Below are 23,951 nucleotides of genomic sequence, written 5' to 3' on the forward strand. Positions count from 1 at the left end.
AGCATTACAGTCGAAATTATATCTGTTGTTGCTTCACGTATGTTGGAAATTGGAGCTGTACCTTCCATTTACAACCAACCAACCAACCAACCAACCAACCAACCAACCGACCGACCGACCGACCGACCGACCGACCGACCGACCGACCAACCAACCAACCAACCAACCAACCAACCAACCAACCAACCAACCAACCAACCAACCAACCAACCAACCAACCAACCAACCAACCAACCAACCAACCAACCAACCAACCAACCAACCAACCAACCAACCAACCAACCAACCAACCAACCAACCAACCAACCAACCAACCAACCAACCAACCAACCAACCAACCAACCAACCAACCAACCAACCAACCAACCAACCAACTCAGCCTGCGTATATGTCGACTTTCTTCTCCATGAAAGCAATCACAAACAAGCCAATATGACTACTACATGGCAGACTTAGGACAATTGTCGTAGAACACACATGAGGTACGAAATTTTGAAAATTACCACACGTATTGTTACGTGCTTAAGCGACCGTCAGCCTTTTCTTAGGCCCTTCGGTATTAACTGGAAGGGATGACTAAGCCACGCTCGGGGAACCTCCCAGCACGCCCTAGGACATGCCACGGCCCTTCCTCTATTGTTCCCTTCGTCTAGTTTCTCCATGCGATTCCTGGAAGGTATAAAGGGAATGTTCTATCTCCAACCGAACCCTGAATGTTCTAGTAACCCATCATCGAGGTATAAATGTAAGGCCTCTGCAAGCAAGGGGGTTGTGTCGGAGTGCCCAGCGAGTAGCTGGACTGAGGACGGTGTGCCGAACGGAAGACTGTGCACTACCTGGGAGAACTGGGTGTTCGTGTACTTCTGTCGAATGAGGACCGCCGTGAAGCAGCAATTGTGGCAGGTATCGTGAGTGTGAGGGTGACTGGACCTGTGTTAATTTTCGCTGTTGTGAGTATCGTCCAACTGTTGAATACTGTTGAGGTGTTGCTTTTTAGTTGTTCACTACATGTTCGGCTCCATGGATAAATGGTTGGCGTTTGGTCACAGTGGTCCCGGGTTCTATTCCTGATAGGGTCGGGAATTTTAACCATAATTGGTTAATTGGTTAATTCCCTGATACGGGGACTGGGTGTATGTGTAGTCTTCATCATCATTTCACCCTCATCACGACGCGCAGGTCACCTACGGGTGTCAAATGAAAAGCCCTGCACCTGGCGAGCCGAAGTCCTCGGACACATCCCAGCACTAAAAGCCATACGCCATTTCATTTGTTCATTGCATGTGACTGTGTGAATTTCTAGATTGTCTCTAGATTGTCGAACTAAGGGATAAGTATCGTGTGTTGTGTAGCCAGAAGCACTGTGTTCAAACCCAGCGGTCCGCACACAGCTGATGTATGGGCTGACAAGATCAGGAGAAGTGAAAATAAGGATTATAGCTGTCCCACACAATACCAACGGGCCATACTGCCTACTGTGCTGAAAGAAGAGAGACTTGTAAATAGACAGCAATTAGTGAGTGTGGTCATTCGTGTCTGAATAGACTTATGCGTGTGCACTTATTGGGTCATCCTGAAATAAATTAAAGTAAAAAACAGACGCTGTTTTATTCGAAACAGTATTGAAACACAGTATGCTCGGGCTATGCAATCGGCCAAAGGTACCAAATCGATTTTTTTTGCTAGGGGCTTTACGTCGCACCGACACAGATAGGTCTTATGGCGACGATGGGATAGGAAAGGCCTAGGAGTTGGAAGGAAGTGGCCGTGGCCTTAATTAAGGTACAGCCCCAGCATTTGCCTGGTGTGAAAATGGGAAACCACGGAAAACCATTTTCAGGGCTGCCGATAGTGGGATTCGAACCTACTATCTCCCGGATGCAAGCTCACAGCCGCGCGCCTCTACGCGCACGGCCAACTCGTCCGGTCCAAATCGATTTCATCTTGGTTTTTGAAATATTTCGCAACACATTCAATCAATCAATCAATCAATCAATCAATCAATCAATCAATCAATCAATCAATCAATCAATCAATCAATCAATCAATCAATCAATCAATCAATCAATCAATCAATCAATCAATCAATCAATCAATCAATCAATCAGTCAATCACTACTGATCTGCATGTAGGGCAGTCGACCAGGTGGCAGATCTGTTGTTTTCCTAGCCTTTTCTTAAATTATTGCAAAGAAATTGGAAATTTATTGAACATCTCCCTTGGTAAGTTATTCCAATCTCTAACTCCCCTTCCTATAAACGAATATTTGCCACAATTTGTCCTCTTGAATTCCAGCTTTATCTTCATATTGTGATCTTTACTACTTTTAAAGACACCACTCATATTTCCTCTTCATTAAAACACATCCTGCAGCTGATATCGAATCTGATCATGTGCCAGATGTTCCTACAGTATATGCAGAGAAAGATTATGACAACGTTGAACTTACCCCTTGAAATGAGACACTAAAGGCGATACTAATACCAACCAAACTCGTGAGTTCAATCATGAATCTACAAACAGGAAATACCACACAAATTCAGACACACGGAAGCAAATTAAAACTTCTCTTGATAACTGGGTAACTAGGGGAGTTATGCAAGGTTCACCTCTATCGCTAAGTCTGTTGAATCTCGCCATCAGTCATGTTCTAGATGACCTCGGTGAAACATCGATATCTAACAATAGGGCTTTCAATTGTGTCTGGATCATGAACCCCTAGCAATACGTTTTGCCGATGATGTATTTACTGTATTATTGGAAAATGTTCTGAGGCAGCTTTATTACTTCCTCAAGCTGCCATGCAACGGTTCCAAGAAATTGGCCTCGACATCAATATTGACAAATGTAAAGGAATATAGTCACATATCAGAAGAAAATTTATTCGTAACAACTGAAAGGTACCAGGTCTGATGACTGAAGAATGGAGAACCTATTAAGCCTCTGGGTGTAAATTTCTCAAATACAATTGCTTTCCAGTCCTTAGAGGTCAAATAAGCTAAAAACCACCCTAGAGTTTCTCATTTCTCATTGCTTTTGCAATGCTATCAAAAGTTTGTAATCATGAACACATGAATCTGACCCAGTTTAGTATACAAATTTCAGACAGTACCACCACAAAAGAATCCACTCAAATTGATAACTGACGCTGATGTTACGGTTAGCTGAACATAAAAGAAATTTCACAACAAAGGACCTAAATAGGTCGGCAGTCCCATCTTATATAAACCCTTTCGGAGGTACACACAGGGAGAAGTAAACGAATGTGACTGTTAATCTTTTTCACTCAAAGAGGAACATCTATCAAGAAATCAGCACGTTCCTACCCGCATTGAATATAGCAGAAACGTAACCTGTTCAAGACAAAATGCATGGTTTTGTTGACACAAGGAATGTTCGAATCGAATTGAGAAGAAGAACTTTTGAAAACTGGAGCAACACAGATCATAAGGGCAAAGGTATACTGTAATCCTATTTAAACAGTATACCGTATCTTAAATTATAGATCCGAAATCACAAAGGCTTATCTTGCAATGAATGACGTGAGGTAATAAACAACATGAATGGCAATGCCTCTGTTGTGCGTACTGTACCTGGCAGATCCTAGGGCAACAGCCCCTGTTGGCGTTGCCACAGAGAGTTCGAAACTCTTCCACGCGTCCTCGTGGGCTATTCACATGCTGATTTACTACGCAGCGCGAAACCATTATACAGCCAGATCAATGATATATGTGAAGAATGCGCGGTCTTTGCAACAATGGCTGCAACCGACGTATTGACATTGTTGCTTTTAAGCCGTGTCGATCTGAAGGCTTCATCATTGATGTCACAAATAGATTTGAGACCAACCAAAACCAGCCAGAAGAAGTCGATGGGGAAAGAAGAGAAATTTATGAAGAAACGGTAGACTGCTATAAGGTAAAACAGGAGCTTCCATTCATCTCAGTAATCGGCTTGATATTAGGTCCTTTTTTTTTACAATTTCTGCAATACCTTTAGACTGAATAGAGATTCCATCTACAACGTCGCCGTTACACTTTGCCTCGTGCAAATATGTCCTTACCAGAGGCTGCAACTGGTCCACCCATCTGATTGGATATCTTCCTCGCGATCTCTTGCCATTAATCTTTCCCTCCACCACAAGTTTCTCTAGGGTGCCTGTTCTTCGTGTGTAGGTTAGTCTTCGTTTCCGAATTACTAGAGGTAAGCGTGGCTGATCCACTCGAGGCTAGTAACGATGCCTAGTTCTTACAGCAAGGACGCATTGGTTAGGTGTTCAGTCTAAGGAATTCGGAGAATACGTCGGTAAACCCACATCTCGAAGCTCTCCATTTTCCTCTTATCTGCCTGTTTGCATGTCCAGGTCATAGCTGCATAGGTGGCAATGGAGAATATGAGAGAGTGAGCTGTTTGTGTACAAGGTTGACCAGGAGTTCAGATGTCAACATAATATCACTATTCTGAACTTGAGTTAGTGTAGACATGTGGGCTTCCATTTTGGACTTAATTAATTACTAATTGGAATAACCTTTCTGAAATATTTCATGTTGGCCCTTGAAACATAAAATTGAAATTTCTTACTTCAATTTGAATCTTCTTAGTCTTTACGTCAGTTCAAAAATTATGTGTTTGCGACTTAACCATCAATCAAACTACTGTAAATCATATTCTACGTAATGGCTCATGGAATGTTACGAAGAATTGTGTATGGGATAAATTAAGCTATGTTATTGAATGTTGCAACAGTGAGTTGCTGTCAAACAGTAGGCTTAGCGCAAGACATTGCCTAACCTATGCACGATCATTTATGATACGATATTTTCCACATATGAGCAAAATACTACGAAAAACACATACCCACTCGTCAGTTACGTAAAATAAAAATACACACACACACACACACACACACATACGTATGTTAGAACAGACAATTAGTAATAAAAGGCAATAATCCATATTTTATGTAACTTTTTGCTTCTTGATATCTCGTCTAACTTGCAGAGAAATATTATTTCCAAAGGAATCAAATTCACGTCATGTTTCCAGAGGTCCTGTAATTTTTGTTCACATTTACGCCGAATGCCCTCTTAGTGATGTAGGATCTCTTCTTTTAACTGATACACTACTACTCAGGTATTATGGAAAATTCGAAAAATTACAGGACACTGTTTCCACCCAATTTAAGACATCTCAGAGCCAGATTTGTAACAGTACCAACTGTTCGCTTTTTAATTTTGATTAGCGATAATGATAATGTGTTTCAACCTTATCATCATCATCTTATTCTTATTATTCTCTTTCTTTTTCTTCATAATCACACATACACACACAGACAGACGTGCAGGACGCCCATGGGCATCAACTAAAAAGACCTGCACCAGGCCTCTCCGGAGGTCATACGAAATTATATCACTTTCTCATCAATGACTGATGGTGTTGGAAACCAATCTCTCTGTAGGATGGCATGAATCGATTTCTGCCTTTTGTCTTTCCTTCTTTAGGGAAGAAGAGTGTTAGTTAAGAAATAAGTTCACCAGAATGCATTAACTGTCAAAGATTTATGCAAGACAACACTTCAGAGCTTTCAGAAGATCCCTTAAACCACAATGGATTTCATGAGCTCCGAAATAATTATTAAAACACTAGTTTTGGCACGATAACATTCAATTAATTGATATATTTATTGATTAACTTCTAGACAGAAAGCCCTAAATATCTTGCGATAACTTGAAGAAATTCATTAATTTGAAAATGACGGTGAGTGCAATTACAGTATCGTGCACTGTTTTGAAGAAGAAGAATTCAACATCTGGATGACATGAAAGATGGTAGGAGGAGATACAGCAGACTGAAGGAAGAAGCTGAAAACAGGGAATATTGGCGTCAGAAAATTCTCCGTACGAAGACATGGACCTGCCACTAGGAAGAATACTATATAAAAATAATAATAATAATAAGAAGAAGAAGAATTAATAGGTGGGTCTTCACCTGGTGATCATGATCGTTAAGGCATCAAGTCTATATGGTGTGACACTGTGGTAGAAAAAATTTCACCATCAGAATTTTGGCCGGCAGGGTAGGAGAGGAGGTGGTTTACCATGTCTTACCACTATCCGCAGTATTCATATGGAGTGAGCGCATATGACGCTGTTGATGGTAATTCGTCCGTCGGATGGCGACGTTAAGCCTTGAACAGACTCCTTAGTGCTATTCCATAGGAGTAAGCTGTGTGCCACCACCGGGTTTTACCCTCTCCTTTCCTACTATCATGTAACACGTCTTCCATTTCATCTTATGAATTCCTCTGATGAGAATGATATCAGGAAAGGCATTTAGTCGTAAAAACTCGCTACATACTTCATACCCGACCCGTAGAGAAACAGGACAAGGGTTGGACACATGTTAACATGTGGGCTTTCTTTGTTCATATTCCTTTCAGCCTAATCGCACGTTGCCAATTCTACGAATCTCGCGGCGTGTAACTTACAGAGGGCGTTGTATAATTGCAAAGGTGTCTCACGGTGCATCCCAAGAGCGCTTCGCTAAATGTTCAGTTCTGCATTCATAGTGATTCAATGCATTTGAGAGGTGGTGCTACTTCCAGTTAATCTTTGTCGAACTAGACCTGATGGATACCCATTCAGTAAACAATCTATATTCCATGCTTTTCAGCCTTCACCGTTGGTATCATTGGTGTAGTTGCATACTTCTCCTTTTGCCTTTTGTTTCATAGTTTTTTAAAAATCATTTCTAACCTTCAAATTACATTAAATCATACGACTTACAATGCAATTTTTATACTCATACATAATTCTTTTTGCAATTAACTTGTAGGCCTAGACAGAAAACCCTAAATATCTTGCGATCACTTAAAGAAGAAACTATTAATTAACTTCAAAATTACGGTGAGTACACTTACAATATTGTGCACAGTTTTGAATTAAATAATTTTTCATTATTTAATCATTTATAAAGTTGTGTTCTCGATGCAACCTGTATTTTCCACCCACGGTATCCCCGGCCTATTGTAAGAAGCGACTAAGAAGAGGTTATCAACTTGAGAGCTTGCGGCCCTACCTGAGTCTGGCATTGTTTACATTTACTTGCGCCAGTCTCCTAACTTTCACCTTTCCCATCCGACCTCCCTTGGTCAACTCTTGTTCTTTTCTCCGACCCCGACAGTGTTATACTTACGAGGCCTAGGGAGTCTTTCATTTCCACGGCCCTTCGGGGCGCCGTCCTTTCTTTAGCCGATACCTCATTCTGCGAAGTGTCAGACTCTTTCATTTTTCCCTCTGATTAGTGTTAATAGAGGATGGTTGCCCAGCTGTACTTCCTCTTAAAACAATAATCACCATCACCACCAATCTAATGCAAATTACAGTAAATAGGAAGAAATAAAAATATTTTATACAAGAACACAGAGTAACGAATTTCTGTTAGAACTATTTATGTCTGAATAAGATATTTTATAACCGGTGATTTGCAAACTTTTCTATACATGGGGCAAGTGATTTTTGACACCGACAACCAATTGCAATACTCATTGCTTTGTATTACATGACATTCTTAACCAGGTCTTTGTAATATCTAGGGTCGAAAATATTTTTTCTCCAAACCGAACACAGAAAACTGCATGCCCATGAATGTGAAATAGGTTTGTTAATAAAATTTTGAATGAAGTTCTTGCAAACTGTACGTTAAGTTGAACATATCCTTAAACCTAGTGAAACACTGTAGTTTAATTACCTCCATCGGTAAAGAAGTGGATTGTTAACAGTATTGATACAGAAATTGATTCGACAAACAAATTAAAAGAGCGTAGAAAACGAGTTGTTTGTGCTGTTCGGGGTGTAGCTTGCATTCGGGAGATGGTGAGTTCGAACCCTACAATCAGTAGCCCAGAAGATAGTTTTACGTGATTTGACATTTTCACACCAGGCAGATCCTGGGGCTGTACTCTAAGATTATGATCGGCAAATAAGCTAATATGGGGAGGACAGCTGATTCAGAAAGTGATGGAACCAACTAAAGGGAAAAATATCCCGGACGTGGTGCTGGAAAAAAACCAGACGAACTCTATAGAGAAACCAAAGTAATAGATGGTATTAGTGATCATGAAGCTGTTTTTTTTTTTTTCGTAGTTGAACATAAATGTGATAGAAAGGAAGGTCTTAAAAGTAGGACTATTAGGCAGTACCATGTGGCTGATAAAGCAGGCATGATGCAGTTTAAAAAAAGTAACTGTAATCGGTGGAAAACGGCAAATAAAAAATGTAAACAGACTCTGGGATGGGTTTAAAACAATTGTTGAGGAATGTGAAAACAGTTTTGTACCTTTAAAGGTGGTAAGGAATGGTAAAGACCCGCCTTATTATAATAAAGAAATGAAGAGACTAAGAAGGAGGTGCAGACTGGAAAGAAATAGATTTAGAAATGGCTGTAGAAGTAAAGACAAATTGAATGAACTTACTAGGAAATTGAATCTAGCAAAGAAGGCAGCTAAGGATAAGATGACAAGTATAATTGGCTGTCATACAAATTTTAGTGAAAAATGGAATGGTATGTGTAGGTACTGTAAGGCAGAAACAGGTTCCAAGAAGGTCATTCTAGGAATAATTAACGAACAAGGGGAGTATATATGTGAGGATCTTCAAAAGGCAGAAGTTTTCAGTCAGCAGTATGTAAAGATTGTTGGTTAGAAGGATAATGTCCAAATAGAGGAGGAGACTAATGCTAAAAGAAGTATTAAAATTTACATATGATAACAATTACATTTTACGATAAGATACAAAATTTGAAAACTAAAATAGCGGGTGGAATTGATACGATTTCTGGGGATATACTAAAGACAATGGGTTGGGATATACTACCATATCTGAAGTACTTATTTGATTATTGTATGGTTGAAGGAGCTATACCAAATGAATGGAAAGTTGCTATAGTAGCCCCTGTATATAAATGAAAGGGTGATAGACATAAAGCTGAAAATTACAGGCCAGTAAGTTTGACATGCGTTACATGTAAGCTTTGGGAAGGCATTCTTTCTGATTATATTAGACATGTTTGCGAAATTAATAACTGGTTCCATAGAAGGCAGTTCGGTTTTAGGAAAGGTTATTCTACTGAAGCTCAACTAGTAGGATTCCAGCAAGATATAGCAGATATCCTGGATTCAGGAGGCCAAATGGACTGTATCGTGATTGACCTGTCTAAAGCATTTGATAGGGTGGATCATCAGAAACTACTGGCAAAAATGAGTGGAATTGGACTAGACAAAAGAGTGAATGAATGGGTTGCTATATTTCTAGAAAATAGGTCTCAGAAAATTAGAGTAGGTGAAGCTTTATCTGACCCTGTAATAATTAAGAGGGGAATTCCTCAAGGCATTATTATTGGACTTTTATGTTTTCTTATATATATAAATGATATGAGTACAGAAGTGGAATCCGAGGTAAGTCTTTTTGCGGATGATCCTATTTTGTATAGAGTAATAAATAAGTCACGAGATTGTGAACGACTGCAATATGACCTTGATAATGTTGTGAGATGGACATCAGACAATGGTGTGTTGATAAATGGGGTTAAAAGTCAGGTTGTGAGTTTCACAAATAGGACAAGCCCTCTCAGTTTTAATTACTGCGTTGAGGGGGTGAAAATTCCTTTTGGGGATCATTATAAGTATCTTGGTGTTAATATAAGGAACGATCTTCATTGGGGTAACCACATAAATGGGATTGTAAAAAAAAAAAAAAAAGGTACAGATCTCTGCACATTGTTATGAGGGTGTTTAGGGGTTGTAGTAAGGATGTAAAGGAGAGGGAATATGCATCTCTGGTAAGACCCCAACTAGAGTATGGTCCCAGTGTATGGGACCCTCACCAGGATTACTTGATTCAAGAACTGGAAATAATCCAAAGAAAAGCAGCTCGATTTGTTCTGAGTGATTTCCGACAAAAGAGTAGCGTTACAAAAATGTTACAAATGTTGGGCTGGGAAGACTTGGGAGAAATAAGATGAGCTGCTCAACTAAGTGGTATGTTCCGAGCTATCAGTGGAGAGATGGCGTGGAATGACATTATTAGACGAATAAGTTTGAGTGGCGTCTTTAAAAGTAGGAAAGATCACAATATGAAGATAACGTTGGAATTCAAGAGGGCAAATTGGGGCAAATTTTCATTTATAGAAAGGGGAGTTAGGGATTGGAATAAATTACCAAAACTAAAGTCCCCCAAAGGCATATCCTCAACCCTATCCACGTCATTAGACCCCCTCCCCTCCTTCTCCCCCTGTGAGTGGGGGCGGTAGAATAACACCCACGGTAACCCCTGCCTGTCGTAAGAGGCGACAAAAAGGGGCCCCAAGGGCTCTGAACTTTGGAGCGTAGGTTAGCGACCAAGGGGCCCTCAGCTGAGTCCTGGCATTGCTTCCACTTACTTGTGCCAGGCTCCTCACTTTCATCTATCCTATCCGACCTCTCTTGGTCAACTCTTGTTCTTTTCCGACCCCGACGCTATTAGGTTTGCGAGGGCTAGGGAGTCTTTCATTTTCACGCCCTTCGTGGCCCTTGTCTTCCTTTGGCCGATATCTTCATTTTTCGAAGTGTCGGACGCCTTCCATTTTTTCTCTCTGATTAGTGTTATATAGAGGATGGTTGCCAAGTTGTACTTCCTCTTAAAACAATAATCACCACCACCTCCCCTCCTTGTCTCCCTTATCTTGCCTTATTGCAGCAGTACTGACTTATTCCTCCTTTTTCTACCATTCATGACCTTGTTCATGTATGTCCCGTATGACTGGGTGATGTTCAATAAATTTCAAATTTTTTTGATAACTTTTGAGAAAATGCTAGGAAAACATCAGATAGGGAATCTGCCACCTGGGCGACTGCCCCAAATGCAGATCACTATTCATTGATTGTTAACGGAGGACGGGAATGAAGGTTGTTCTCCCTCAAACAATGCACAGAGTACAGTTGTGGACAATAAGGAGGGGAAGGGGAGAGGTTGTGGATGACAGGTAGGCTAACGTTTTAACAGAAAGAAAATTGAGGTCGAAGAGATCTAATTTGGGGAAGAGTTCAGAAAACGTACGGGCGAGGAATCTGTATGAGTCACTGCTGTTAGAGCAACAAGGGAGATGAGGAACATAGAAATGCAAGAGGAAAGAGAAGGGAACAAGGTCATGAATGGTAGAAAAAGGTGGAAGAAGTCAGTACTGCTGCAATAAGGGAAGATAAGGGAGACAAGGAGGGGAGGGTGTCCAATGACGTGGATAGGGTTGAGGATATGCCTTTGGGGGACTTTAGTTTTCGAACGTGGGTATGTGTATGGAGGAAAGGGAACCAGGATTGAGGGTTGTCCAGGAATTATGTCAAGGCAGATGCTGAGGAAAGTTCAGGGGAATGAGGAGGAGGGTAAGGAGAATTGGTAGGTTTTCACGTTGGTACTAACAACGTGAGGCAAGCAGGAATAGCTTACCACCGTAGATGGTGATGTGTAGAATCTGGTGGATGCTGTGTGTGAGGAGTGCTGACTGGAGGGCGATCGGGGATTTAAAGGAGACTATGGAGTGGGTATGTGTGGAAATGCGAGTGAGATTTTTGGATGCTGTGTGTGAGGAGTGCTGACTGGAGGGCGATCGGGGATTTAAAGGAGACTATGGAGTGGGTATGTGTGGAACTGCGAGTGAGATTTGTATGTCCCGTGTGACTGGGTAGGAGACAGGGATCTGCGCTCAGATGGGCTTCATTTGAACTGCAGTGGACGTGAAAGTCAGGAGGTTTGTTTAGAAAGTGGATAGGGAGGTACGTTCAGGGAAACATGGTGGACTAGGACTAGGGATCGGTGGTGAGAGTGCAGGGAGCTGGAAATCAAAATAAGTATGGCGTGAAGTTGTTGGTTCCTTCCTAATCCTAGCCCATCGTTGCCTTAAGAGTTGCCTGTGTCAGTGCGACGTAAAATAAAATAAAAGCAAACGCAAAAAGCTAACATTGGCTTTGACAAATCTTGGAACAGGTTCGAAAATTATTGTGTCAGACACCGAATAACTCCGATATATTCTTGTAAGTTTGTCCCATCCTTAACTGATGCAGCCTGGCTGAATAGCTCACGTGGTAGAGCTCAAGTTTGCGGGTTTGATGCTGGCTCAGTTCGGTGGTATTTCTAGGTGCTCAAATACGTCGGGATCGTGTCTATAAACAACTCCTGCGAGACAAAATTCCCACACCTCGGCGTCTCTGGAAACCACAAAAAGGTGTAAGTAGTGCGACGTAAAACAAATAACATCATTATCAAAACTGAATCAAGGGCTGGGCAAGATCGTTCTGATCTACTGCAGATAATAATAATTTTGTGTGACTATTTCTAGCCGGAGCAGCCCTTGTAAGGCAGACCTTCCGACAAGGTCTAAAGGAAACTGCGTGTTACTGTAATGGAGAATAGTGTTGTGTGTGGTGTACGAGTTTGCAGGGATGCTGAGGACAGCACAAAAACCCAGTCCCTGAGCCAAGGGAATAATCTTTAAAGGTCAAAAACCTCCAACCCGGCCGGGAATCGAACTCGCGGCCCTTTGAACCGAAGAACACCATGCTGACCATTCAGCCAAGGAGAGGGACATCTATTGTAGATGAAGTAGTGTCAAATGTAGGATTATTTTTAATAACTTCTAGAAACGAAACCATAATAAGTCCCCCTGTGTGGTGAAGTAGTTAGTGCAATTAGCCGCCACCCCCGGAGGCCCAGATATTTTATTCGGCTCTGCCACGAAATTTGAAAAGTAGGGGCGAGGACTAGAACGCCGTCCACTCAGCCTCGGAACGTCAACTGAGTAGAGGGGGTTCGATTGCCACCTCAGCCATCGTTGAAGTGGTTTTCCGTGGTTTCCCACTTCTTCTCCAGGTAAATGCTGGGATGGTACCTAACAGCCGCTTCCTTCCCTCTTCCTTGCCTATCTCTTCCAATATTCTGATCCCCCACAAGGCCTCCGTTCAGCACAGCAGATGAGGCCACCTGGGCGAAGTACTGGTCCTCCTGGGACGAACACTTCCCCTTGAGGTGATAGAGGTGAGAACCCTCGCTGAGTCCGGGGAGGAACCAACCCTGGAAGGTAAACGGATTAAACAAATAAATCAATAATAATAATAATAATAATAATAATAATAATAATAATAATAATAATAATAATAATAATAATAATAATAATACCGAGCTCGATAGCTGCAGTCGCTTAAGTGCGGACAGTATCCAGTAATCGGGAGATGGTGGGTTCGAGCCCCACTGTCGGCAGCCCTGAAGATGGTTTTCCGTGGTTTCCCATTTTCATACCAGGCAAATGCCGGGGCTGTACCTTAATTAAGGCCACGGCCGCTTGCTTCCACTTCCTAGACCTTTCCTCTCCCATCGTCGCCATAAGACATATCTGTGTCGGTGCGACGTAAAGCAACTAGCAAAATAATAATAATAATAATAATAATAATAATAATAATAATAATAATAATAATAATAATAATAATAATAATAATATATGCAAGAGAAACATTAAATTTATGAGATCATTCTAAAATTGCAGATATTGAAAAACAAGAACGTAAAATTCTTAGAAAATTTTTCGGGCCCACACAAGAAAATGGAATTTGGAACAAAAGGCGAACTGCAGACCTCTATAGTTACACATATAGTTTCATCAATACACTACGGAGGAAATGTTTGAAATTTTTGGACACATTTTTAGGATGGATAATAATAGACTCACAAAAATATTATTCATTGTAATAAATTGTCAAAACAGGAGAATAAACTGGCTGGGGGAAACAAGAGGGGACCTGAATGAACTGAACATCAGGGAAGACATCAAATCGCAAAGTCTTCAGCACCTCATTAAATAAATGTACATTTTGTGGTCAAAACTAGCAGCAGGACTGGTACAAAATGGTCAGAGGAACGGAACAGTGAGTTCATGAAGAGATTTTGGAAGAATACAAGCCGAAAATCATCAAGCCCATGAACACGTTCCAATACGCTCTATAAATGGGCATAACGAAAATAATAATAATAATAATAATAATAATAATAATAATAATAATAATAATAATAATAATAATAATAAAAATCAAACATAGTGCCGGTTACAAATCCACAACTTCAAGGGCTTCCATGAAGAACAAAAACAGTGGTTGGACGACGGAAAGACTGCAGGCTAAAGGGAAAGAATGCAGAGAATCTGGGCTGCGAAAAAGACTTCTAAAAATGTGTAACAGTTAATTAACGTGGTCTTTAATGTTCCTAAATGAAAAAAAAAATCTAATAATCTGAATGTTTTCACTTGAAGTGAATCTCCTTGAATTGTAATATGGAGGTATAAACCATGCATTCCATAGTTTCTAAACACATGAAATTAATTATTGTTGTTTTTTGTGTGTTTCAGAGCGATGCTAAGCGGAGTGATCCTGGTCGTGTTCCTCATCTGTTACTGCTGTCACAGGAACATGCGCAAGAGTGGGCGTGGTTCTCAGTACTGGCATGAGGAACCCGAGGTTCCCCTCGAAGTGTTTACGGTGGATGGACAGGTAAGTGCGATCACACATCATTTACTTCTACACAAAAATCTAATTCATAAATAATGCCGATATGCTTGAATTTATTGGTTAGAACGTCTTAATCTGTTCATTTCTGGCCTGGTGGCGATGATCATTAAGGGCACATGTCTGTGAAGACCAGAGTAAAGTAGTGGTGGTGGTGATTATTGTTTTAAGAGGAAGTACAACTAGGCAACCATCCGCTATATAACACTAATCAGAGAGAAAAATGAAAGGGGTCCGATACTTCGAAAAATGAAGATATCGGCTAAAGGAAGACAAGGGCCACGAAGGGCGTAAAAATGAAAGACTCCCTAGCCCTCGCAAACCTAATAGCGTCGGGGTCGGAAAACAACAAGAGTTGACCAAGAGAGGTCGGATAGGATAGATGAAAGTGAGGAGCCTGGTACAAGTAAGTGGAAGCAATGCCAGGACTCAGCTGAGGGACCCCATGGTCGCCAGCCCACGCTCCAAAGTTCGGAGCCCCTGGGGCCCCTTTTAGTCGCCTCTTACGACAGGCAGGGGATACCGTGGGTGTTATTCTACCGCCCCCACCCACAGGGGGATAAAGTAGTGGAACATCACTATTTTTGCCATCATAATTTGGACAGATATTCTAGGTAGACAAAAATTATCAACTGCAATGAATGGACATTGTAAGTTGTTATTAGCTTATTAGTTACTGGTTGTACTTCATGGATAATTTTTTATGACAATTTATTCCTTGCGATATTTTTTAAGGCTGCAAATTCACTCCAATCTGTCGGATAGGTAAACTCGGACACTTCTCATGTGACATGAATTATATTTTTACAGCTACTACCTACAGCATGTAGGTACAATGTAGAATACAATCGTGATATTTGGTAAAATAATTCTTTTGTAGAAAAACTTCGAATATTGCTATTCAAATCCCGAATTTTGTATAAATAAAGAGCTACATTCGTGATTGTTGTTCTTGATTAAGACAATTGCATATCAAAACAGCATGACAAATTATATTGATCTGTCATTAATAGTTAATGAGATACTGGACTTAAAGTTATGACTTTGTGTTACTCTCCTGTAAAAGTGTATTTTTTTAAAAAAATGTTAATTTTACTATCTCTGTAACCTTTGATCACAGGCAAATGAAATTCAACACAGGTTTTAGTGTGCAGTTATCTTAAAATATGGACTATTATCATAAATGTAGTACCGGGTGAATTGGCCATGCGGTTAGGGGCTCGCAGCTGTGAGCTTGCATCCGGGAGATAGTGGGTTCGAACCCCACTGTCGGCAGCCCTGAAAATGGTTTTCCGTGGTTTCCCATTTTCATACCAGGCAAATGCTAGGGGCTGTACCTTAATTAAGGCCACGGTCGCTTCCTTCCCATTCCTAGGCCTTTCCTATCCCATCGTCGTCATAAGACCTATCAGTGTCGGTGCGACGTAGAACAAATAGCAAAAAAAAATCTTAAATGTAGCTCTTTACTTATAAAAATAAGGGCAAGAAAATTTTCGACAAAATTTATGAAAATTTAAATAAAAATACTTGAAATTTTCTTGACAAAAGCCAATTTTACCAAATATCATGATTGTAGTCTACCCTGTACCTATGTGCTGGGGGTAGTAGCTGTAAAAATACCATTAATGTCACATGAGTAGTTTCCGAGTTCACCCTTCCGACAGCTTCGGGTGAATTTGCAGCCCTAAAACATCCAAAAAAATTAACGATAGTGTATAGCCGGTTACTAATAAGCTAGCGCTAATAGCATTCTATAATGACCATTTATTGCACGTGATAATTGTTGTCCACCTGCAATAAACATTTCTATCCAAATTATGATGGCAAAAATAGTGATTTTCTACTAGTTTACTATGACGACCTTCACAGACATGTGCCCTTAAGGCGTCTGAAACCGTGGTCAGGTTCGAGTCCCTTTGGTTGAAAAAAATGTCAACATCAGAATGCTGTCCAGTAGGATAGGGGAGGTGGTGGTATACAATTTCTAATCACTAGATCTATGCCCGGCACCTTTGCTCCCAGGAATAACCTGGTACTCACTTTTTGTGTAGATCTTGTGCATTTCTGGAAGTTGAAATCTCGTTACTTAAATGTTTCGACTTCCTGACGGGTAATCGAAACCACATCCTTCTGGATGAACCGAGCACACCTTTACGGTCTCGACCAGGGAGTCCCTAAATTTCTCATGAAGCTGAATTTGTATATGAGGGTTGAAATTGTTAAAAATAATTATGGATTAGACAAAGATACCAAAGATTCATGTTTCTTTTAACTGCAGAAAGTTTCTATCTCATTAATTCTAAATGTAGGGTTGGCATCAAGCTGCTGTTGTGCTAAAGCTGACATTATATATTATCAATTTGTATTTATTTTTAATTACGAAATTTCCCTCAGTTAAAGATTGCCACAATGGACAAAGCATAACGAAGCAAATGAAATTATAATTTTGGTTTACAATAATTGTTTGATTAAACTTATATTATTCTCATAATGTCCTTAAACTATAAGAGCTCTAACACGTAGCAATTATTTCTCAGTAATGAAATGGAGCCTCTTAAAGCTAACAAAGGCATAGTTTGTAGTTCCGGATCCTCTAAATTACAGTAAACTGCTTCCAAAAATTCACAATGAATAGATTTGGAGGATAATTTGCACATAGACGTAGACTAATACCAATTTGATACATACGGTACAACATGAAAGTTTCTTGTTTTCGATAGAAAATAGATTGTAAACCTGTTGTCTCAATTATTCGAGATCGTAGCCCGAGGACACTGTCAAATATCGGATTAAGAAACTGTCTTCTAACCGCTTTTCTTCTGCCTGTGTGGATGCAGTTTCCAACATTTAAAAAAAAAATTTCAAGCATGCTGAATAGGATAGGCCCTACACATATTTGGCATCTAACTCCTAGAGAATGTGTAGACATATTTGTTGGGGATGTCGCAAGGACGGTTTTAAAAATCACGACAATATTACGGGTATTGTACGTGGATAGGATTGGTGAAAGCCCGTTAAAAGGAGAATTTAATTGCACGAAGAACATATCTGTGATGCTATAATAACAATGTGTTTATCTAATTAGTCACAACGTTGGAAGTACGAAATAACACGCATTGATTTCATATAGGGGAGGACATTCAAATCTCTTTCCTCCCTTTCAGATCACCGAATTCTCTCCATAGGCTTATTTTCATTTTCATTTCTGCATTAAATGTTAAATCCCAATTATTCAGCCAAGGAAATAATCGAAATATTTTGGATTAGACCACTTAAACCGCAATCACACAAAGAAATACAAATAGTGTGAAAGACATTGAAAACATATCTGCTTAACACAGCACTGGCTCACAACTTAATGAAGGCACCATCTTGTGTCTTATCCGCAGGATCAGTAATATACTGTATATCGTAACATATGGCAGAATTAAATTCCCTATAAATGCGCAACAAAATGAACATGCGACACGTTTACCCCATACAATAATCTGCCCCCTGAAAAGTATAAATATTGTTGGGCCTCCTCTAACTGTGTTCAATTCATCTATTTTAAAACATGGCTATTACAAGGTGTCATCCTGCAGTAGACGCCAAAAGCAAGACTTAGAAATGAGCCGAGGAAAATGGTAACATGTTTAAAATCTGGAAGTTGTTTTAAATTCAGTGTAAGTTGTACTGTACAAAAATGACATATGTTGTTTAAAACTCCTGAGACTTCCTATTGTTTCCCTCCTTAGAGTTCTGGCACCTCCTTTTCTAGAAAAAAGCGTCATCCACAGTCAGTCCCAAACTTTTTATAGGGTATACTCTGAAGTTAGGCCATGATTAATCCTGATTTTCAGATTGCCACTTTCCCTAAAATTAGTAGTTGGAGTTTCATATGCAAATAATATTTCGCAATGTGTCGGCTTACTCTTCTTAGTATCACTGTCTTCGTTTCTAGACTCTACGGGACAGTGTTGCAGACTCATGAAATAATTTACATTCTGATGAATAGCCACAAAACCCATAGATCCATAGCCACAAAACTGAACTATATACCAATGTTTTATTATTTTATGTCGTATGTATTTATAAAATATTTAAAACTATACGCTAGGTAGCTCATTTTTGACAATACATTATAAAATACGCCAGTAAAATGTATTGGTAATATATCAATATTGGTAGCACTAGGTACAATTCGATCAATCGGACATGCTCGATACCTCGTAATCTAAAGTCATGGTGGGTTGAACTGTGTTTGTATCATCTATAACCAAAGATTGCCATATACACCCTGGCGCTCGCTCGGGGGTAGGTCGCTACTAGGAACTTGTTAGATATTTCGATGGTACACAAATGTTACAACGTTCATGTTTGTTATGGGCGTAATGCTTAAGTAGAAATGTTAAAACTCAGTGGCAGAATAGCGAAATTAAATTAAATCAATAAGCAAATCAGAAAGTATACACAAAATGTCAGAAGGTATACTCTACTGAATGAGTTAAACAGAAGGCATACGGCGTATTACCCACGTATACGCTCGACTGCAGTCCTGTCTACAGTATCCTCCTGTCGTAATAAGTGAGGTGCTTTCAACTTGAGTGTGTGGGTTATTAGCTAACTTGAATTGATTCCACTTATTCGTGCCAGATTCCCTAGTTTAATTTTTCCTATATGACTTCACTTGGTCAAATCTTGTTCTTTTGCACAGGCTTCATCACCTCCAAATCCAAAGATTGAAAAATTGCCAACAAATACAGTACGTACGCTGGAACATCGTGTCCGGAAAGCGCCGGAAATTTTCCAAACAATATGCGAATCATTGCGTCGATGTGAATGTGAATTGTGCCACTAAGTTGGAGGGAGACATTTCGAACTTCTGCTCTGAGCTGCTGTACGTTTGTCCATTTTCATTGTGTACAGCGGAAATGAAAAGCAAACGGTGTGTCACGTTTCGCTCGGACACGTGAGAGGTTGGCAGCGCGTAGTGCCGAATCTAATCGCCGCAGTCCTATGGTTCCTACGTTCACAATACTTGTATTGTTCCCTCTAACACTCCTTTAATTTACGAAGCAGTGATGACAAGAAAATAATGCTGTAGAAAAGTCCATTCAAGCGCAAAATAAACTTTTCGACATTGAAGTAAATGTTTCCAAGAAACTGTGGATTATTATCTGCTGAATCAGTGTTTCTATAAGGGCATAAGTAAGTCAACGAAGAGTAATTTGTGTGAAACTGGAAAAGCTATTTTAGAGGAAATCCTCTAGAGGAACGTAATTCTGGTATTGTGAGCTGAATATGAAGGTTAATTTTAATTCCTTGTTAAGAAACTGTGCGCTTTATACGGATACTTAAGTTCTTATTTCTATTCCAAATGGACCGATGACCTAGCTGTTAGGCTCCTTTAAATAACAATCATCATCACAATCATCAGCTATTCCAAATATGAGAGTACGTGCCCATTTAAAAGATCTTACAGTTGGTACCATTATAAATATGCAAATAATGCGGATATTAATTGGCATTAGTGAATGGAATGTTAAAGAAAATCATGCACAAACCATATAAAACACAACAATCATTCATAAATGAAACAAAAATAGAACACGTGTTAAGAATTGAAATGAGAAATCAGTTGCTCTTTTCCCGGTCCATCATTCTCTCTCACATTATTATTTGTAGACAAGTTAAAGTTCTTCATAAAATGGCATGTGTTCACTTGGGAAGTACTGCTTCATCTTTACCAAATTTTGCATAATTTTCTGTTTTATTGACATATGTCCTGATTGGTGGGCAAGCCTTGTTGGTGGAGATACAGGTCCTCACCAAATCGCCATGAAGAGTGGGGGCGAAGTAACCCGCTTAAATTATTGAACCCCTTAATAAAGCCAACTCCGTCATGGGAATGCACGACAGCACGACACGGAAAAGGCTACTGATTAAAACATTGATTCTCTCATGTTTTGATTTGTTCCTTGCTGTCTTTTTCTAATATTGATTCCACCAGTCTCTAAATCTCAGGATTTTTTATCCTTTAACTTCCTTACCCAAGAATTGTCCATATTGAATAGTATTTTGTGTAAAGTGCTCTGTGATTTGGTGAACATTTTAATGACTTTTGCTCATTTAAAACAAATTGCGATATTTAATACTTTTATTGCAGTCAAATATCCGTAAAAAAGAGAGGAAGAATACACTAAAATTGCGCACATGCGCCTTGTTTTGCATAAGTTTTAATTGTGTTTAGTCTTTCGCTGCAGAGTGGTTAAGTGGTACCGTTCTCACGTATATCCACAAAGTTTACATTCGCACTTCTCTGTTGGTTTGGTAAGATGCGTTTGTACAGATAATATGGTGAAAACCATGTACTGCCAATCTTGTAAACACGTACCTCATCTCACAGTTCGATGTTGTCCACGTCCGATCTATCTTGGCCCCAGTTCCATAGAATTCTGGAGTATATCATCTCTCTTTTTTTTTTTTTTTTTTTTTAGTGATGTTAGTAGTTTTTCTGAGGCTCGAGTGTTGGGTAGAGGCAAAAGTGTTCTAAGGTCTTCATAGAGGAATGATTCTCGTGCGAGGAGGTTGACGAGTCGTGATCTTGTAGTCTTTGATGCTCCGATCGCTCTTTTGCGCTTTTACGCTTGCTAGTGCCGATAGGTTCTTTCTTTGAGGTTTGGCCATATGATTTCTATGCCATACGTTAGTATAGGCATGATTTTAGTTCTGAATAGCGCCATTGTTCTCTCTAAGCCGAGGGTTTTGATGTAGCGCATTTCATGCATCGCTCGTACCGGTTGCGTTTTCTCTGTCGCGTGCTTTGTGAAGCATTTAGCGCTTCTTTGCTGCGAGATGCCTAGGTTTTTAGAATATTTTAAGATTTTTACCTTCGTCTTTCTGACGAAGATTTCTGTCGAACCTGGAGCCCTCCCTCCTTGTCTAAGTACCATCATTTCCGCCTTTGAGATGTAAATTTCGAATTTTGCTTGGAGAATAATTCTTCCATGCCGTTGCTGCTTGTTGTTTTCTGCGCAATGTCCTTAGATGGCGCCATTTATTCCACATGGTAGCTGTCTTTTCTTTCTGTTATGACATCTCTTGACTTCCTTTAACCTCTTTTGATGTACAGTTCTGTCCTCATTCTGTGCATGTAGATCTTTTTTAATGCAGTAAAAGAGTTGTTCAGAAACCTACTTCCGTGAGTTTTATCAAGCTCTGTAAAGAATCCTCTCGTTCTTCCAATTTACCCGCCATCTTGAAAACACTTCATTATAAATAATCGCCCACTCTACCAATTATATAAGTACGCGCACTTTATCTTGAACCCTAGTTCCCATTCGTTACTATGGAGATCCGGGCTCAAGATAAAGTGCGCGTATAGTACTTTGGCATTCGTTGCAAGCGAATGTTCCTTCATAAGAGTGGATCAAAGTGTGTTTTGAATGTACTTTTGGCATTCGTTGCAAGCGAATGTCCTTGGGCATGAATGGGTCACAGTATGTTTTTGAATGTAGGGCCTACTTTATGAAGTGACGTGCTTGGGACGCTAAGCAAATTGTGATATTTGCTTTCCTGTTACTAGCCAGCGGTTATGTAGCGCATGCCTATCTACGAAATGTCACTATAATATTTGTCCCAAATGGAACACAATAACTCTTTTTACACAAATGAATTGAAATATCTGCGGTAAATTAAGAAATACCGTCGTTACTAGAGAAATATGTATATGCACTTATGGGTTGTAGACAGGACTCCCTTACGTTGTATTCCGCTGCTCGTGCCGTCTTTTGTTTCTTTCTTGAGGTACAGGGCTAGCACCAACGAGCTAGAAAGAGGCTAGCACCGATGAATGGGAGTGCTATGTCTGTGAATTCTCATTATCTTTGTCCATATGACTAGCGTGGGCAGTTCAAACAGCAAAATAGCATAATCCCTGGAAGCAATAAATATATTACTTTTTTGTTGAAAGGAAAATAGCATAATCCCTGGACCAATAAATATATCATTTAATGAATTAAGCCACAAAACGAATGAGCAACATGAAGAAAACGACACCTAATTAATGCAAACAACTTCAGTGAGCAAAGTAATCACACATGAAAGTGTTAGACAAACAAAACACATACGGAAGCGCTGCGTCGTAGCAGAAAAATAATTGTTGTAAGGTAGTAAAGTATGTATCCATATCATTCTCTGCAAGTAAAATGTTTCGTACTATTTATTAATTTACCGCAGATTTTCGACATTATTTGTGTAAAAGCAATTATTGTTCCATTTGGGATAAATATTACGGTGACATTTTGTAGATAGGTATGCGCTACGTAACCCCAGCCAGCTTATATCGACACGCTTTTAAATACAAACGATGCACCTATCAATGTAGGTACAGTATTAAAACACGCGAAACATAGAAAGGAATTCATTCATATCCTAAAGGCAAGGCCTTGTCGCTGCAACCACATTTGTCTCTCCTCTGCTGAGCGTGTCAGGTCAACATATTTTTTTCAAATTCAGCCTGTCCATGACGGAATTCAGATAATTCTTCCTCGGCCTTCCTCTTCGCTTCTTACCCAGAACTTTTCCTTCCAGCAGAGTCGTCAGAGAACCTGAGGAACTAGGAAATACCTCTATGATCCTAGTTACAATGATGGGGAAATCCAGGCATTCACCTCCCGGTGGTAGAGAGGGGACAACGAATGTATATAATGTTATCACATACAGGCGGCTAACGAATGATGAGACCGAGTGTCTCCCGGTATAATGAGATCCCTCTGCCAAGTGCCAACACTCTCTTCGTAGGCTGGATGAGCGGGTGGAGGTTCCGGGCACCCTATTGCCCATGGGGTGAGAAATTGCCCCTAAAGGCGGATGAACCTACTTGTTTTGGTCAACGGCATTGGGATGTAGAAGGCAATGGGAAACCACTGCATTATTATCCATCGTAATGCAACAATGCAATCGTCTCTATAGAAAAGAATACTGATTCAATTACTCCGCTGACATATTTGTACAAGAATATACTCATATGTTGGGGTATAACTCTTCGATGTTTGTAGGGCCGTCAAGAAATAGAAATAAGACCAAATAGTATTATTTCAGCCTGGAATCAGTTATGACTATAGTTGTATTTACGTTTGTTTTTAACCTGTGAACAGCTTACGTGTCCGAAGTAACTGTACATTCTGAGTACTAAAGAAATGGGTTTCAATAAGGAACATTCCTAAAAAAAATCTTAAAATCACAGAGGATTTTTTGATGAATGAGAGTAAATAATAATAGTGTTATTGAGTTTACGTGGCATGAACTACCGCAATTTTCTCCCGCACGAGGCTGTCGTATTTGAACACCTTCAGATACCACAGGACTGAGCCAGAATTGAATTGA

General features: G+C 39.9%; 1 protein-coding gene across 1 annotated transcript in view; it reads left to right on the forward strand.

Moving 5' to 3' along the window:
- Nucleotides 1–660: 660 nt before the first annotated feature.
- The window catches only part of s-cup (stanley-cup), a 77,012-nt gene continuing 53,721 nt past the window's right edge, over nt 661–23,951 (forward strand). The window contains exons 1-2 of the mRNA XM_068227837.1: nt 661–908; nt 14,426–14,567. Coding sequence (XP_068083938.1) covers nt 661–908; nt 14,426–14,567 — 390 coding nt within the window. The remainder of the gene's footprint in view (nt 909–14,425; nt 14,568–23,951) is intronic.

Source organism: Anabrus simplex, chromosome 5 (genome assembly GCF_040414725.1).
Source record: "Anabrus simplex isolate iqAnaSimp1 chromosome 5, ASM4041472v1, whole genome shotgun sequence".
In the NCBI taxonomy this organism is placed as follows: domain Eukaryota; kingdom Metazoa; phylum Arthropoda; class Insecta; order Orthoptera; family Tettigoniidae; genus Anabrus; species Anabrus simplex.